General features: G+C 42.1%; 1 protein-coding gene across 4 annotated transcripts in view; it reads right to left on the reverse strand.

Moving 5' to 3' along the window:
- Positions 1 to 17,647, reverse strand: part of DVL1 (dishevelled segment polarity protein 1) — a 244,187-nt gene that overhangs the window by 19,182 nt on the left and 207,358 nt on the right. For 2 of the 4 annotated variants that reach the window (XM_068240615.1, XM_068240613.1), the window contains 4 exons: positions 16,318 to 16,467; positions 9,260 to 9,391; positions 4,147 to 4,314; positions 1,704 to 1,910 (listed from right to left, as the gene is read on the reverse strand). In XM_068240615.1, coding sequence (XP_068096716.1) covers positions 1,704 to 1,910; positions 4,147 to 4,314; positions 9,260 to 9,391; positions 16,318 to 16,467 — 657 coding nt within the window. Of the gene's footprint in view, positions 1 to 977; positions 1,027 to 1,703; positions 1,911 to 4,146; positions 4,315 to 9,259; positions 9,392 to 16,317; positions 16,468 to 17,647 lie in introns of all 4 variants that reach the window. The other 2 variants (XM_068240616.1, XM_068240614.1) reach the window with 2 other exon arrangements.

Genomic DNA, 17,647 nt, shown 5'->3' on the forward strand with positions numbered 1-17,647 from the left:
TGCCTAATTTTGTTTAAACAGTTATTGCACACTTTTTGCAAATCCAATAAACTTCATTTCACTTCTCAAATATCACTGTGTGTGTCTCCTATATGATATATTTAACTGACATTTTTTATTGTAACAACCAACGATTTATACAGGAAAATAATGACGATTAACAAGGTTGCCCAAACTTTCGCATCCCACTGTATCTTAGGGGGCCACGGCAAGTGCTCCCCACCTCCAGGGGTTGTGCTCACATTGGGCTAATGCCCAATACTTGGTATTAATTCCAGTTGCCCAGCAGTCCTTTTGATCCTCTGCCTGTTTTACAGTCTATACCCTGAACAAGCATGTCGATCAGATGTTTCTGACAAAAATCTGAGTGATTATCTGCATGCTTGTTTCAGGTGTATGATTCAGCCTCTACTGGTGTCAGAATGATCAGCAGGACAGCCAGGCAACTGGTATTATTTACAGAGAAATGAATATGGCAGCCTACATATGCCTCTCGCTTTAGGTTACCTTGAAATAGATAAATAATTACACCAATATTTCTTTTTTTTTTTTGTTCAGCTACATCACCTTTATCATTATACCCATTGATCTGCCCATATATGTAAAAAAAATGACATGGGGTGTACTTATATTTTAGCACAACTGTACTTTAATCTGTGTCTGGTGATAGCCTTTAACAGATCTAATAAAATTTCCCACATGAACAAGATGGCTCATTCATGTGCCAACTGTAGTGTCATCAACATCTACTAACTCTACAACTTTTACTCACAAAATCAGGTACAATATCTGACTGTGATGGACTTGACCATGGGCACTGCAGTCAGCAATGAGAACAGATATTACTTTTGTAGCATTACTATCCAGTGGACTGTTGGAAAAAGGCAGGGAATGGTCTAGGTGGGTGAAGGACGGGCCACACGGATCCAAATGGACATGCTTGGCCTCTGGTCTCAAGGCCAGAGTTTTAAGCTTACCGAAAGACCCAGATTCCTCCATTCCTTCCATGCTTCCTTCAGTCTAATGCTTGCTCAGCACAAAACAAGGGAATAACACAGTTACTGACAGCAAGGCATACAGCACGGAATAAAGGAGCATGTTACTGAATTATAGAAGAACACATAATTGCAAATCAGACGCTTCCTCCATATTTCCATAGACCTCAACTACCCATAGAATGTAGACTTACAGTACACCAATTTACATGTGTATTTGGTCAAAGGGCAATGCTTAAAGTGCAGTCACTCATGGAAATCAATAAGCAATCCTGTTTGACGTATTTGAGAAATACAAAATCTGAGTAAATGTCATGAGTTAATGCCCTTTGCACATACAAACCTAGTTCCTTATATTGTAATAAATGTCCCTGTAGAAGTACTGTATGCACTGTCTGCTGGTCTACCATTGTTTAAATATATTGGTTTGATGTTCATCGGAGCAGCATCCAGTGTTGGTGACCTGTAAATAATCTATCACTAAATTCCCAAATACAACATTGAATGCAGTTATAATTCCACATCAGTAGAGGGCAACAACAAACACTTCATGATCTGAATGGTTCATGTTATTCAAACACAGGCTGATGGATGATGGCTAAGCTTATGTATGCTTTAGGAATGGCAGTCATGCAAGCACATAGGACAACATAAAACATGAAACACAGGCAATGACAAGACGGTACTGAAGAGGCCCTCATGTCTTACCTTCACTGTGTTGGCTTCCTGCACTGCCACTGCCGTAGCTGAATCCTGGCTCTTGGTAAGTTGTAGGATAACAAGGTGGCGCTAGAGGGTACTGGTACGGATATCCCTGGCTTAGTGGCCAGGGAGCAGCTGAATGAGGGAGAGGAGCGAGTGTGTCCTGATCAGATGCCCCACTGGATCCATCGTTAAGATTCAGTGCCGCCACATCTGATAAGTAGATACAAATGTCTTGCGTCAGATATATAGAGTGTAAAATGAACTATGTTACAGTTACCATTCAAGGTGCACTTGTTGCCAAGTTCGTGGCAGCCATTTTGTTTGCCAGAACAATACACAAATAAATAATGTTCATTGAGTAAACATAAAACATAGTTTAGGAACAACAAGTTTCTGCTAACTCTACAAAATGGCTGCCTGTCCCAGGTAGTAATATTTGAAAAGATGAAAAATAAAAGCAGTTAATGAGATTGTTTAGAAAATGTGCACTTTATTTATGCCAAATGAAATGGGCACTTCAGTCATTAAATGTGTCCTTTTCATCCTCCCTTTTTCTTTAGTAAGTACGTGTTTTTGGACTTCTTCCTATTATTATTATTATCATCATCATCATCATAACAACACAGCAGAAGCAGCAGATGAATGCTTTAGAGCACAGAAAGGCTGTATAAAACAATTACAGAAACCCTAAAGATAATGTGGACCCCATGATACAGGATACACAGCAGGCTGAGGATGAATGACTGAGATGCAACAAAAATTAAACAATGCATACAGAAACCTTACATAAACTGGTAATAATGGGTAACACAATGAGGTGGAAAATGGACAAAATCATATGTAGCCAATATGAAATTGAAGTCCTATGACATTTAGTCCTTGTGTGATCATCAGCAAATGTGCACCTATAAGGATGGCCAACATTTGTAAACTAAACCTGATAACTAATGGAATGCCACTCCAAAAGGCATGCAGATGGCAAAGAGCAGTTAGGTGCATAACCAAATCACGAAATGGCTGGTATAGCACAGATTTAACTTCTGTTGTTGTCAAAGATGATGGCTCTTAAGGACCACAGATCAGGAGACTCGGCAGCTGATCGACCACTCGGTTCGATTATTATAATCAGATGAAAATCGGTGCTGCTAAAAGCATGCCCGATCTACGATGCCACCAATTTTGGGCCAGAACTGGTCCCTTGTATTGATCGGACATGCTGCAAGATGTAGGGCCAACATGCTCAACTGGGTGCGGGGCGGTAATGGCATGCAGTATCGGGACGAACAAGACGGAACCCCTGGTTCCATCCTCCCAGTGTGAAATGTACCCCTCCCCCCGTGCAGTATACTTTATTTGTTGGTGTCCACTGCTGGCTCCATCTCCAGACTTTTCCACATATACACGCGCCCCACATGGTTGCCAGTGTATACGTGGGCATGTGTGACATAAACCATGTGAAAAGCGTGTAATTGCGGATGAATCCAGAGATGGAGCTAGCGGTGGACACCAACAAGTAAAGTATACTGCACCGGGCACCAGGGTGCTGGTACATTTTACATTAGGGGAGACAGCCGATTCTAGAGAGATTTCATGCTGAAATCAATCAGAAATCAGCATGTGGTGTATGGGCAGGCAACAGATCTATGTTTTCCTTCTGTCCTGTGCAAGAGTTCAGGTCCACTTTAAGGCCCGCACACACGCTAGATTAAAGTCGGCTGAGGCAGCCAATAAAGACCATTTTGCTGATAATCTGTACAGCAGCTCTTGACCGCCCCTGGCCAGAAATCCGCCAGGTGGATCAAATCGGCCAAGCAATGTACTATAGCTTGGTTCTCGCTGCTTGCCCTGTACGTCGTGTGACATTACAGCTGTGCCATGTGTCCTTGGCCCTGCAGGCTAACTACGTGTCTGTACAGCCCCGCCACAGCGATGTTGTCTGTGAGGTCAGGTTCCAATCCCCCTCAGACGACATGCCTGTGGGGTCGGGTTCCAATCCCCCTCAGACGACATGCCTGTGGGGTCGGGTTCCAATCCCCCTCAGACGACATGCCTGTGGGGTCGGGTTCCAATCCCCCTCAGAAGACATACATCTACAGTGTACTGATCTATAACTACTCGAGAAGCAAGAGCAGAATTACTCCTCTAGCAACGTCAGAACTTATTTTTCCTTTTGCACATTTAATAATTATTTGTCCGATGTAGGTGGCAAAAGCTTCATTGTTTCAGGTCCGTGGTTTGGAGTACATGACACAGGACAACCATTTCATATAGTCAACACACATTACTGCTAGACTGAAACTGCCACATTTTCATTCTGTCTGCTAATTGCTGCTTCCCTCCTCACATTCCTATCGGGCCTACAAGAGCGGTTTTCAGTACACAGCATGGTATTTCTCTATGTATGGTTTGGAATGACAAGTTGCAATGCAGTACATTTGATACTCACTACCACAAAGGTCTCCGAAGACATAGTAGCACTGCTCTGAGAAGGTAATCTTGTTCACTGTGTGTCTGAGGTAGCCATGCTTTAGCATGCTGCTGGCATATTTCCTGGCTTCCCGACGCTCTTTAAAACCCTCCACATGTGTGTAGAGCCAGTCCACAACATCAGCTCCTGCAGGGACAGCCAAAGCAAACTTTCAAAGGATACAGTAAATGATTCTGGAAGGGCAAACTTAAAGTTATCTGCTTACATTGCAAACTGTAAAATCAAACAACAAAGGGAAATGGCTCGAGTAAATTAAATGTTACAAACACACCAGAGAAAGAGATTCTGTGGAACACACTAATAAGTTTTTATACATTTACACCCAGCAAACCAAAAACATCCAACAGGAAGGATTCCGAGTGGACAGCAAAAAATGTTACATACACAACTTATTTCTCTTATGCCTGGTACGCACCATGCAATTTGCCATCAGAAAGACAGGTCAAATTATTTCAGACAGGTCCGATCTGATTTCCAATCGTTTTTCTGATCAATTTTCCGATCACTTCTATTCAAAATCGATCAGATATAAGATAGGACCTATCAGAAATAATCGATTCAACCCATCTGTTGGGAAATTGCATGGTGTGTACCAGGCATGAGGCATACATGAAATGAAGGTGCCTGGAAAAAAGGGCGCACGAGATTGTCGCTAGTAGAATATAGCTACAATTAGCAATATTTTACTGCTGCATTTCATAGTAAAATATCGGTAATATTTACCAATATTTTACTACAGCTAAACAACGCTACTCTCACACAGAACCCTACCCTGGTGGTGCTTAACTCTAAGACATCCCTCCCCCCATGGTGCCTAATCCTAAGACCCCTCGGTGGTGCCTAACCCTAACACCCCCCCTCCCCCGTGATGCCTAACCCTGACCCCATACCTAAGCCCCCCCCCAAGGTAAAGCCGCCATACTGTGGCTAAGCAATTTGCATTTCCACAAACCCCTGGGCCTATGATTGTATCAGGCACCTGCGGATGCGGAAATCTTTAATGACTGGCGCTAATTGATAATTGCCCTCCCAGTGCAAAAAATTAGCTGCTTTGTGGAAAAGTAAAAGCCACGATTAGTGGCAGAAGAGGGTACATTTTGGTGCCAGGAGGTGCATGATAGTAGGCGAACCCAGGCACCCAAATTTCCCTTTTCTGATGCTAATCGTAGCCAATGCGGCGTCCTTTTTTTCCTAATTCGGGCACAAGAGGTCACAATAATGAAAATACATATTGGTAAAATCACTGTTGAAGCAAAGGGTGCAGGGTTCCTTAGACCTTATAGATTTTGGAAATTTCAGCTAGCCATAGATGGGTCGACTATGGATCGATATGCTCAGCTGATCAACCCCCATCTAACTGGAAATCAATGGTATGCTGATTAATTCCTACACCACAGAGTAAACTGCTTTTTTTTCAGCAGAGCTCTGTTGAGCATTGTACTGCTTGATGCAATCCAGCCCAATTGGGCCATCTATCACCCGTCGCTCCTGCTCTACTGCCAACCCCCACACAGATTTTCCAAAATGTACAATCTGACTTTCAATTGATAAACTACCTAAAATCAACTGAAAATGAATTGACTAAATATGCTGAGCATCTATCAAAGTAATCAAATTGCAAGGCAATCTATCAGAACAATTGATATGTGTATGGCTAGCCTTGTGAAGCATACAGGCGATTCTGCATTGAAGGCAGTAGAAATACTTATATATATGAAATCAAAAGAAAAAACATTGCTGCAAGGTACCTGTTGAGAGTAACAGACTTGCTATGTCTGGACTCCAATTATAAGTAAAGGTGGACACACACTTATAGATGGCGACCAGATTCGACAATCAGATAGATCCCTGTCAGGTCAAATCTGAGTTGAGAGGGATCTATTACAGCCACACACTAGGCATAGATTTTAATAGATCTCAACATGAAATCTATTAAAAATCTATCTAACCGCAGCATTGCACTGTTCTATTAAGTCGATCTGCAGCCACTACTGACCTGCCGCCAACTGATATCTTCCATTTGGTGCAATTGACTGATTCCAGCCAAAAATCATTTAGAAAATTGGATCAGTTTGATCTTAGTGTTTGGAGTGATCAGAGTGAATGAATCTTCCAGATATCGATGGTAAAAATTGATAAGTGAATATCCACCTTTTAATAAATTTACAAGTTGTTGGTGCAAAGGCCATTTAGGACAGTAGACATAAAGCTAACAGTTGAAAGATGTTGCTTTGACTCCTGTCTCCCATCTCCAAGCATCCAATCAATCATTGTTTCACCATGATGTACCCTCTGACCTGCTTTACACAGACACCTCTCAAGCTCTCTGCATCTATATAATGCTAAAAATAGTCTAGCACTGAAAGCAATAGCATGTCAATGACATTTTTGGTCTCAGTAAAGAGGTGTCTGTTTGCAATGTGAATGTTGGATATCCAGAGATGAAAGATCTACAAATAGTGACAAATCTCCACAACTGGTGTGTGACACAGCAAGCTGGTGACAATTCACAAACCGTTTCATTAGTGATCTCCTGTGTGCAGAACAATAATCCCCAATTAACAGACATTGCAATAAATGTACAAGGAGATAGTCTATAGGGAATTGTGATTTGAGGCTGGCTCTGTAATTCAGAGACAGCAGAGACCTCACACAGTGATAAATAGGCACACTTGTACGGCTCTGTCACTCATTGTATGCCAGAGAAAAAAGATCTGTGTATGTAACTGATACAGTCCACCCTTCAGCCTCTATTCACTTTCCGGAGATTGACTTTAATTACTGCATCTCACACTTGTTTAACCTGTGACCCCCGGGACAATGGTTTTATAGAACAGTCAATAAGGTACGTAGAAGTGACATTCATCTCTACCCAGACCAGTAAAACGGAATATATTAATATATCAAGGTCATTGGAAGGATGATCGCAAATGAGCAATCTGATGCACTGGACTTTGATGGGAACAAAGAATCAGCCTGCAAGGGTCTTCCGACTCAGACTATCAATACTTCAAGGCTTCTGCAGTCATAGACATGGGAATCAAGTGCCATTCAACCCTTAAAGTCAATGGGAACCGCCGCCTAAAAAAAAAAGTCAGATACTTATGTAAGGAGAGGCAAGGCTCTGGGTCCTATAGAGCCTCCTCTCTCCTCTCCCATGAAATCTTTGGGAGCCCAAGTGCTGCCGAAGACGGGCCACTCCATACTGCGCACGAGTGAGCACCCTCTATCGTGCAACTGCGTGTGCGCAGTATGTAGCCGTCTGCCTTCAGGCTCCCGAAGACTTCTGAAGTCCCCCGTGGCGGGGGATTCAAACGGGGGATCCTGAGCTGCACCAGGAGAGGAGAGGGAAAGATCATTAGGACCCAGAGCCTTCCCTCTCCTTAGGCAAGTACCTGACTTTTTTCTAGGCGACGGTTCCCATTGACTTTAAACTCAAGCTAAAGTAAAATTACAAGTATAAAAAAAAATACAGTATATAAAACCAGTCTACATCAAGAAATTAATGCCTTATAGCAAACCTGAAGTGGGGATACCCGCTTCCGGTAAGATAATCACCTATGTAGGGAGAAGGCTTTGGATCCCAAAGAGCCTTCCCAGTCCCCTCTCCATCCCCTCATTCCACCACTGCACCCTGTTCAACTTACTTCAGGACTCCTGGAACACTGTGGAAGCACTTGCATCATCATATCTGTACTGGTTGAATCATTTCAATGGGGAGGACAATGATGAAACGAGGGTGCCGAGAGAGGACTGGGAAGTTTCTATGGGTGCAGAGCCTTCCCTCTACATAGGTGAGTGTATTATATCCCGCTAGGGCTCTAAAAGCCTTACAATGGCAAACTATAGAAATTGCTGTTCTGCGTGGTAGTTTGGCTACGACAAAACAAGCCGCCAAGAACCGTCCATGTGTCAGCTGTCAGCCATACTATCTCAGAAAAAAACACATATATAAGTAGATAAATACTTGCTCTACTTACATAACATATGTATTGCACTGTCCACCTTTTAATTTTATTTATTTTTCTAGAGTAAAAGAAGAGAAAATCCTTCTTAGGATCTATCTTGAAGCCAATCCTGACATCATTTCCTCCCTTACTCTGTCTGTGTATCATTGCCCGCCCCTATCCCAGGCTTCAGACACTCCCTCCCAGCTCTGCAGTAGAAAGTGCATTGTCTCAGCATGAGAAATATTGACCAATCAGAGAGGAACAGAGATGTAGGAGGGGAAAACAGAAGGGAAAGAGGCTTCAGCCAATCAGGCTGCATTAGTTACATCCCGGGGGGGGGGGGGGGGGGGGAAATAAGAAAAAAAGAAAACCCAGAATGCCCTGCAACTTCCTTTGTGCAGCAGATGTACCAAATAAGAGCCGCAGAAACGGGAATGATGTTTTATGGAGGAGAAAAGTAAGAGTGAGTGTTAACTTTTTGATTGCATGGTTAGCATCCTTATTACTTGTTTGTTACTTGTTTACCAGATAAAAATAAAGAAATTATTTTTTTATTTTATGCCTAACAGTTACACTTTAATTAGGAAACCTTTGCAAATGTTTGGTTGGGCTTCCCTTTGCCTTCAACACAGCCTCAAGTTTCAAATAATAGAACGAGTTCTACTGAAATACATTCTGATTTAAAAAAAAAAAAAAAGTTTGTATGCAAATTTTCATATGGTCTGGAAACCTGAATTTCTAAAATTCGCACTCCAAAAAAAAAAGAGAAAAAATGTATTTGAGAAACTGCACGTTTTCTGCCAAAAAGAAGACGAGTGGGGAAATTGTGGCCTGGCAGAAAGAGAACAGTAAACATGAAATTTATTTTTTGACATAATTTTGTGTTTGAAAGTTTTATTATACTGAAAATGTATACCACATTTTGGTAAATGACAGGCAAAAATGTCATGAAAAATAACAGAACCACTTTCTGCACAGAAATCCAGCAGAAACTGAATGCCAGGGAGGTTAAAGTAACCATCTGAAATCCCCCTAGCACTCAAGTCTTTCATGTAGAGTACGCTGTGCGCTCTTCAATAAGAACATTTTATACAGTAAACATGGCTAAATGACAGACTTACCAATGACAGCATTAGATATTGTAATTTTTAGCCACATTCGGTCTCTTATTTCCAGGCCGGAGTCCGCAAGTTGCATCACCTTCACAATAGTGGCCATGTCACTCTTTACAGAGAGAGGAGAGTCTTCCAGTTCTGCAACCATCAAGGATGAAAAAGTCTTAATACCAGAGCTAGCTTTAGCTGTAGGTGATGAAAGGAGGGTTTGCAAAATTCTGTAGTTGTGCTAACTAGTCTGATTCCAGCTACCATTTAGGGTAGGAAAACACCCTTTAACAAACATCTTAAGCAACAGATAGATTATTGATAGATAAAAGATACATTTACACTAACAAAAGTACCAAGAAAGTGATATTGCAAAAGACACTAATCACTTAACTTAAAAAAAAGCGTTATGTAAAACTAAGTGTGCCCTCATCAAAGCTCAATCAATGATAACCGTTTTTCTGCATACACCACTTCTAACATCACAGATTAGCGGAGTTTCTTCTTCTGGGTGGTTAACAATAACCTCAGAGAGTCTAGAGAAAGATCGGGAGCCCAATAGTGCAGTATCCTAAATTTTAGGATGATATAATGTAAGAATAGTACTGTATAGTCACAAAGATGGCTGCAATTAGTTGCAACCACCGTCAGAGCCTGTGGGAGATAACCATCTACGCTCGGTTTTCCAGGTCTGCTGTGCAGGTGCTGGTAGGTCGCTTTTCCTAAAAAAAACTATCAACCCTTTTCAGGGGTGTGGGACTGCACAAGAACACTGATGTAGGCGCCCAGTATATAATAACTGATAAATAGTTATAATATACCAGGCGTATGTCCTGGGATCACCCCTGAGGGACCTAGTTAAAAATTTTAAGGGTGCGCACACATGCAGTTTTAGTGCCTTCCATAAGGTTTGAGCTTAAACCTTGGGGTGATACTGCAGGCAACACACTGCTTTGGTATAGCCAAGCGGCATGGACTGTTTCTACTGAAAGAGAAGGAGGGACGATGGGAGGGCCACCATGCTGCAGCAGCTTCTGATGGACAGTGTGCTTGCTTGTTGGTGTTGTTTAGAGATCTGGAGTGACCTCAGAAGACACCGGTGCATATTCTAGATTACCGGCTGAGATTTCTCTGAACAGCTGACTCAACCGTGATTCACCTAATCTCTATTGTAGAGGTCTAACCTGTACAGCTGCAGGCAAGCAAAGCTATAAATAAAACGATTTTTAACCTAGAAGATGAAAGGGCCTACAAACTTGAATAATAATTTTATTTCCAAGTATAAAATCAGTACTGTTTAGTGCTCTGTAACAAATACTGACTGACTGCCCAGTAACATCCCAGAAACTTCTTTTGGGTTAGTTGGGCTTGAAGAGAACATAGGAAGCAACACTTCCGAGAGGATCCTGAGGTCTGACTGCAGACGGAGCTGTTTTTTGGTCATCCTTCAGTGACGTGAACAGAGGGGGTATGCCTAATGATGCCATGAAAAGGTGTGTAGACCTTCCAACAATAAAAAAAATGGATATTGTTGAGGTCATAGGGAAATGCTAAGAAATTAAACAAGATGTTACTAAAAAAAAATCAATTTGAATGTGGAGCAATTTACTCATTTACTTTTTTCTTATCTTAGAATTTGTACGAAACAAAATTTTTACGCACTTCCCTACATTGTTTTAGTAGAATCCTCATTTTACAGCTTTTTTTTTTAACAAAAAAAAATCCATTGTTAATAAAGCGTGTGAGGCCAAAGCTACAACTAGTGTGGACAATGACGAAGGTAGATTAAAATTGTGACCTGACATAAGATATCAGATCATTCACACAAATATCCTGCTGCTGATAGGAAATACAATACAGCATCACCTGCCTGTAAATGGTTGAGTGGATGCCCTGTCACGATGGACAGTGGGGTCTTCTCTGGGCAGGAGAGTGAAGGGATAAACTGCAGGTCTGTTACTTGACTCCCACTTTGTGGTTATCCAACACAATTTTACTGATCAGATATCTAATCAGGCGAAGTGAAATCGCAGATCCAGCCTCTGTATGCAGATGATATTCTTCAAACCCACATTGGGTTCTCTTTAAAACAGAAACAATTTGCAACCTGAATTATCGCAAATTCTTTCTGTTTTAAGAAAGCAAACTTTTGTTTTACAATACAATGCTTCACACATAACAAAAGATGTTTTTTGTTAGGTGTTGTGTCGCAAGACTAAGGTGATAAAGGCCGATAAAGACTGCCCCAGGCTGATAATGCCTGTGTGATATACTTTCTGTGTAGGAAACCATGATGAAAAATTGAAATGCATGTCCAGATCCACTAGGAGGCGCTTAAAGAACAGGCCTATGTAGCCAATTCCTTAAAACGGCTCTGCTTTTAACAGTATTTACCGTAAAATATTATTGCAAAGCTTAAATGGTCCCTGCTTAGCAATGGAACACACTGCATTATTAATTATAGTCCTAAGAGATATGTCAGGGAAGCAGGAAGTCAATTGTTTACATACAGCTGGATCAGTATCACTTTTGCTTCTTTCCCTGGCTGAGAAGGGAGATGGTGGAAGTGCTTGATGTGTAGAGCTGTGTACACATTTTCAATAACCTTCTCACTACAGGATCCCTCTAAACAGATGCCTTGCAGGACAAATCCCAAAACACGAAACATTTTATTATGTTAGTGAGATGTTCAAACAAGTATGACACTAAACTGATCCTAATACTAGATCCTTACTAATTTTTTTTTCTTTGCAACTGCAAAGCACATTTGGCATATAGGTACAGAGGTTGCATGTGATATTACAACACGTGAGCCCAAAGACTGTGTTAAGCCTGAATTGTGAAAACTCTGAGCCACCACTGCAGTGGACCTGTGGTCTGCTGCTCTCCTGACTGTAGAGCTTGTGAATGTTCCTCACCCGAGGATATCTGCTGGAAGGATGCACAGAGGCTTGTTTGCATTTGCAATGAGCCCACTGCCGCCAGCAGATGGCACCATCATGCTGTGTTCATGACAATTCCATTACAAGAGCTGGCAGGCACAGGAATACATTTCTAGCCAGCTTTACCACAAAAATATGGATTAAGAAGATATGTCAAAAACGCTTATAAATACACGTAATAACAGACATGACAACAATTTCACAAATACAACATAATCAAAGCTTTGCATGGAGAATGCAACAATGGAAATAGCAGATGTCTGTTTAACGGAATATTAAAGCTGGGAAACCAACCTCTGCATATTGTCAAGGGAGATAAGTGTAATTAATGCATGAGACTATGGGCCAATGATTAGAAGCAATGAAGTATCATTCCACATTTCATACAAAAAGACTGTAAATGTGTATTGCTATTGCTGGTTTATATATGATCATGTTTGGGTAGATCAAGGGGTGGGATCTTTATGAATTAGGCCCTTGGCCTTGCTTAGGCAGTCCACAACTATAGATTTGCCTAGTAGTGTGGAAATGCATGCTGGGATTGAATATATGATGGCTGATCGAAACAGTTATGATAAACATGCCTTGAATGTGCTGCTCCAGCTCTGTACTGCAGGAAGCAGATGCGAGCAGCAAGCCATTCAAAATTGCTATACCATCCACATATAAGAAATCTTACTGCAATATGTTTTGAACCTTGTCAATTTTAATAACATGGGATACCAAAAATCATCTGTCCTCCTGTGCATTTTGTGCCTTGGCTCTTACAGTGCTCTAACCTTGTGCTCTCTCTAGATGGGCCTATGTAAAACCAGATCGAGCAGCAGGTGGCGCTGCAAAATATAGTCCTGTATATCATGGATCGAGTTAAGATGGGCAGGGTATGGTTGGGAAGCTTAGCATCAGGACCAGGTTTGGGTACCCATCTAGGGTGGATAAAAAGTATAAGATTAAGATAGATTTAATGATTGTTTGTGAACATCATGTTAGGGCTAATTCAGATGGACGGCTACCAGTGACGCCAGGGATACACCGCGACGTAACTGAAATGAATAGGAGCATTCATCTCACAGCATTTGCTGTCATTTAGTCAAGCACCGTGGTTGATTGAGTTTTCTCGGATACTACATGTCAGCTGCTTTCGCAAATACATTGTACTCTCGTAGGACATGACGACAAATTATGTCAAACGCTTTTTTAGGGCAGCAGCGTGACGAAACAAGCCGCTGTCTGAACCGGCCCTAGGATTAATGATTGTTTGGGTATAGAAATGGGCTGAAAGTTCAACTTAATTATTCTTTTTTTCAGTCCACTGGAAGTGGAATTCCTGCGCGCAGAACTGAAACTTTCACAGGGCTAATCAGGCTCAGAAGCTATTGATTAATTACCTAATTAAACAATCATAGGCAGAAGCCTATGACAGCCGATCGCTAGGACTGGCCAGCTGGAGGAAGGGAGGGAGTTAAAAATATATACCGGTAATAAAAGGAATAGTAAAAAATATAAAAAACACACAACATAAATATAAAAAAAAATAATAAACGCGGGGGGAGGGGCGATCAGACCCCACCAACAGAGAGCTCTGTTGGTGGGGAGAAAGGAGGGGGGGGAATCACTTGTGTGCTGTGTTGTGCGGCCCTGCAGCTTGGCCTTAAAGCTGCAGTGGCCAATTAACAGAAAAACACTGTGGTCCTCAAGTGGTTAATCAATTATTAGCTATCCAAATCTGCTTAGTCCTGGGGAAAGTTTCTGTTCAGCCTGCGGGAGTTCAGACTTCTTGTAGGATAAAAGAAACTGCTTAGTTCATGTTCACATAGGAATAATCCAAGGGTTAAGTTTAGTATTAGTATTAAGGGGCCCATACACTGGAATCTATGGAATCGATAGATCAGAAATTAATTCTATGAAATCAGCCGATCGATTTGCAGCCAATTTCGATCGATTTGATCTATCTAACAGGATGAAAAATCTAGGTCGATCTGCTGCTGGCAGCAGATCGATGGCCCATACAGTTGCATGGAATCTAATGGTCCAATAATGCATTTAGATAGACTTTAAAAATATTTCCAATAGATTTCATCCTGAAATCTATTGGAAATCTGTTCCTAGTGGGTTGCACACTTCAGATAGATTCCTGTCAGATTCGGCTTGACAGAAATCTATCTGATGGTCGAATGTGCTGTAAATCTGTAAGTGTATGGCCATCTTAAAGGGAATCTAAACTGAGAGGGATATGGGCGTTCTTTTTAATCAACACCAGTTGCTTGGCAGTCCTGCTGCTTTCTTTGACTACAAGCAGTGGCTGAATCACACACCTGAAACATGCATACCGTTAATCCAGTCTGACTTCAGTCAGAGCACCTGATCTGCATGCTTATTCAGGGGCTGTGGCTAAAAGTATTAGAGACAAAGAATCAGCAGGAGAGTCAGGCAACTGGTATTATTTTATAAGGAAAAATCCATATCCTTCTCAGTTTAGGTTTCCTTTAAGGCATAGGTGCACTGTCGGGTTAAGTATCGGCATCATTAGTGGAAAGGTTGGGGTTAAGGCGGCCATACACTGGTCGATTGCCACCAGATTGACCAACAGATAAATCCCTCTCTGATCGAATCTGATCAGAGAAGGATCTAATGTCTGCCCATACACTGCACACAGTTTTTGAATCGATTTCAGCATGAAATCAATTCACAACCTGTGGAACTGTCGCTGCCGCCTGCGCGCCACCCCTGCTTCCCTGGCCAGCCGCAATACATTACCTGTCCGCCGGCGCGAGTCCCCGGAGTCTCATTTCTTCCAGCGTACTCCTCTATCTTCACTTCACTTCCTGTCCTGTCACAAGCAGAAAGTTCAAACAGTAGAGTGAACTTCACTATCTCACAGGACCGGACAGGAAGTGAAAAGAAGACGCCGGAAGAAGTGAGATACTGCAGGGACCTGGGGACTCACGCTGACCGGACAGGTGATGTATTACTGCGTCGGTCGTTGCCATATCAAACACTGCTAATGATGCACTCCCGACCCGCCGGCGATCGAGCAAAATTTTCCGCCTGGGCAGATCGACTGAATCATTTTTGGATGGAAATCGGACGATCGGTCCGCGTTTGCGTTATTGATTTCACAGCAGATTCTATCACAGTGATCAAATCTGCTGTCCATCGGCGGGAAATTGCGTTAGTGTATGGGCACCTTTAGGCAGAGGTGGACTATCAAGTTTACTATCAGGGCATTATCAATGGAAGAAAAAAGGTTAAAGGGTCAGTATTGCAAAAAAAATGTAAAATATGTATGTACATTGCTCCCAGAGAAGATGCACTATGAATTACTTTTCTTCTAGTTGCTGTCACTTACAGTAGGTAGTAAAGATCTGACAGATCATGGTAGATTGTCAGTATTACCTTTAGGCTGGTTTTACACTTGTGAGCAGGAGAATCGCACTACAACAAAGCCTCTTTCACAACAGACAGTGCTGACAGGGTACTGTGCATAGGCCCACTCCCCGCTCAGTGATGTATTCCCTGCTGGACAGGAAGTACATCACCGGGATTCCAGCTCGTCGTTTACACTTACTACGTTGTTATAGACGTGCATTACTGCATAATGTATGCATTAGGCATGGATCATGCGGCAATGCACTGTTGGCTTTGTGTCAGGATTTCCTGGGGAGTCAAAGGAACACACCAGCCGAATATCGAAGCTGTATCCCAAGTAATGTAAAACACAAATGGGTGCCAAATCAAGGCGTACAAATCAAGGGTTTGATGCTAGAAAGTACTTTATGGCCAAGTGCACAAAACTCACAGGAGATGCGGTCAGATTTATACCGAGAAGGTTCACTCCCTTTCATAAATGTACAGAGAGCTAAACTTGATATGTGCAGGATTTCTTGGGGGTACTTGGCTGCTAAAGAGCCACAATCCATGTACCGGAACCCCAAGCCATTTTGTTAGTGTCTACTCTATTTCAAGCATTAGTATGCATTAGATGGATAGATCTAGTTGGGAGCTGCAAGCAGAAGACAGAACGGCAGGCATGTCTGCTTGTCTAGCTAGCAGAATTTTAGTATTGGGTTACACTGCTGCCCCAGTGCAGGATCAATCCTGAGCACAGTGTGAGGGGGCTGCAGTGTGACTTACTTTCCGACTCAGGGATAGAGCTTGTTAATGAGGAGCTGGTGCATGTGATGATACTCATGGAGGGGCTCATACCGTAACGGGGGTATGTTCCCGTCAGGGCTGAGGTATGAGTGATCCAGGCTGCCGGGTCTATCGGTCTCACAGGTTCCGCTACAACCAGAATAAAGAAGACAAAAATGTTACCAAAAGAGGGACAGGAAGACACACGTTAAGGAAACTCTGTATCAGAACAAGACACCTGTTGAATGAGACTCTCGTGGAAGGAGCCATACCCTAAATCCAGGGGTGCATACTAGTTCCAGGGCAGGCATTCAATTCATTGCTTTGAGGGATAAATGCATTTTTAAGTGACCCTGAAGTACATAATAAGTGATTACCTTGAGCAAAATCTGCACTATTAAATTTCCATGGAGTCAGGTCTATATAAGTAAGGATTAATAAAGTGAAAGGCCAACAGGGAGGGGCTTACACCTTAAACTTTACCTCAGGTCTTCATTGCAGAAAGGCACTGATCAGCAATGTAAACATGCCACATTATTGATTTTGTTCCTTATAGAGAGATTTCACAAGCCAGCAGATGCCATTTGCTGATATAAATCCTGCAGCCTTGATTTGTAACACACATAAAGCTCAGCTGTTCCAGAGGCTCTTCTGCTTTGCCTGCATCTTGCCTAGATTTCAGCAGCTCAGACACTGGAGTATGGAGGAGAGTTTCAGGACCAGCTCTGTGACCTGTAAGTATGCGATCCCTGATCTTATATAATGTAGAGAATGTAGAGTAGTGCAGTGTTATGAGAGAATTTTAGGCATCAGGCGAGGGACTGAGGCGGGGTTCTGTGCAGACAGTCTGCAGGCAAAAAAGAAAAAACAGCCATCTGCTTGCTGCCTCATAAAAAAAAAATCTCTGCAGAACGAAAACACTAATGCAGCATATTTTGATTATGACTGAGGGTACTTCTATAAAGGAAAATGGAAAAAAAAAACCTGCTGAAACTAGTATGTACCACAGGGGTCAGTGAGCAATTTGCTTCCACTAGAGCCAAAGTACAAGGTTGTTTTGCTTTGTGACAGGTTCTCATTCAAGCTTAAAGCATATATCCAGTCAGTGAGAATTCAGTGATAAATGCAGTATAAATACATAACAATATCAGTATTTTCCTTATTTATATAGCCCTTATTTCTCAATTTCTGAGGTTTTTACCTGTCCCATTTTTATGTAAATAAGCATTCTTTTTAGGCAGGGATTCTGTTTTCTGAATTAACCAAAGACATTATTCCACCAGTTAATTTTCTCTGGGGTCTCAAAAGAGTAGGGCCAAACCTTGGTGAC

Source organism: Hyperolius riggenbachi, chromosome 6, assembly GCF_040937935.1.
Source record: "Hyperolius riggenbachi isolate aHypRig1 chromosome 6, aHypRig1.pri, whole genome shotgun sequence".
NCBI classification, from domain to species: Eukaryota; Metazoa; Chordata; class Amphibia; order Anura; family Hyperoliidae; genus Hyperolius; species Hyperolius riggenbachi.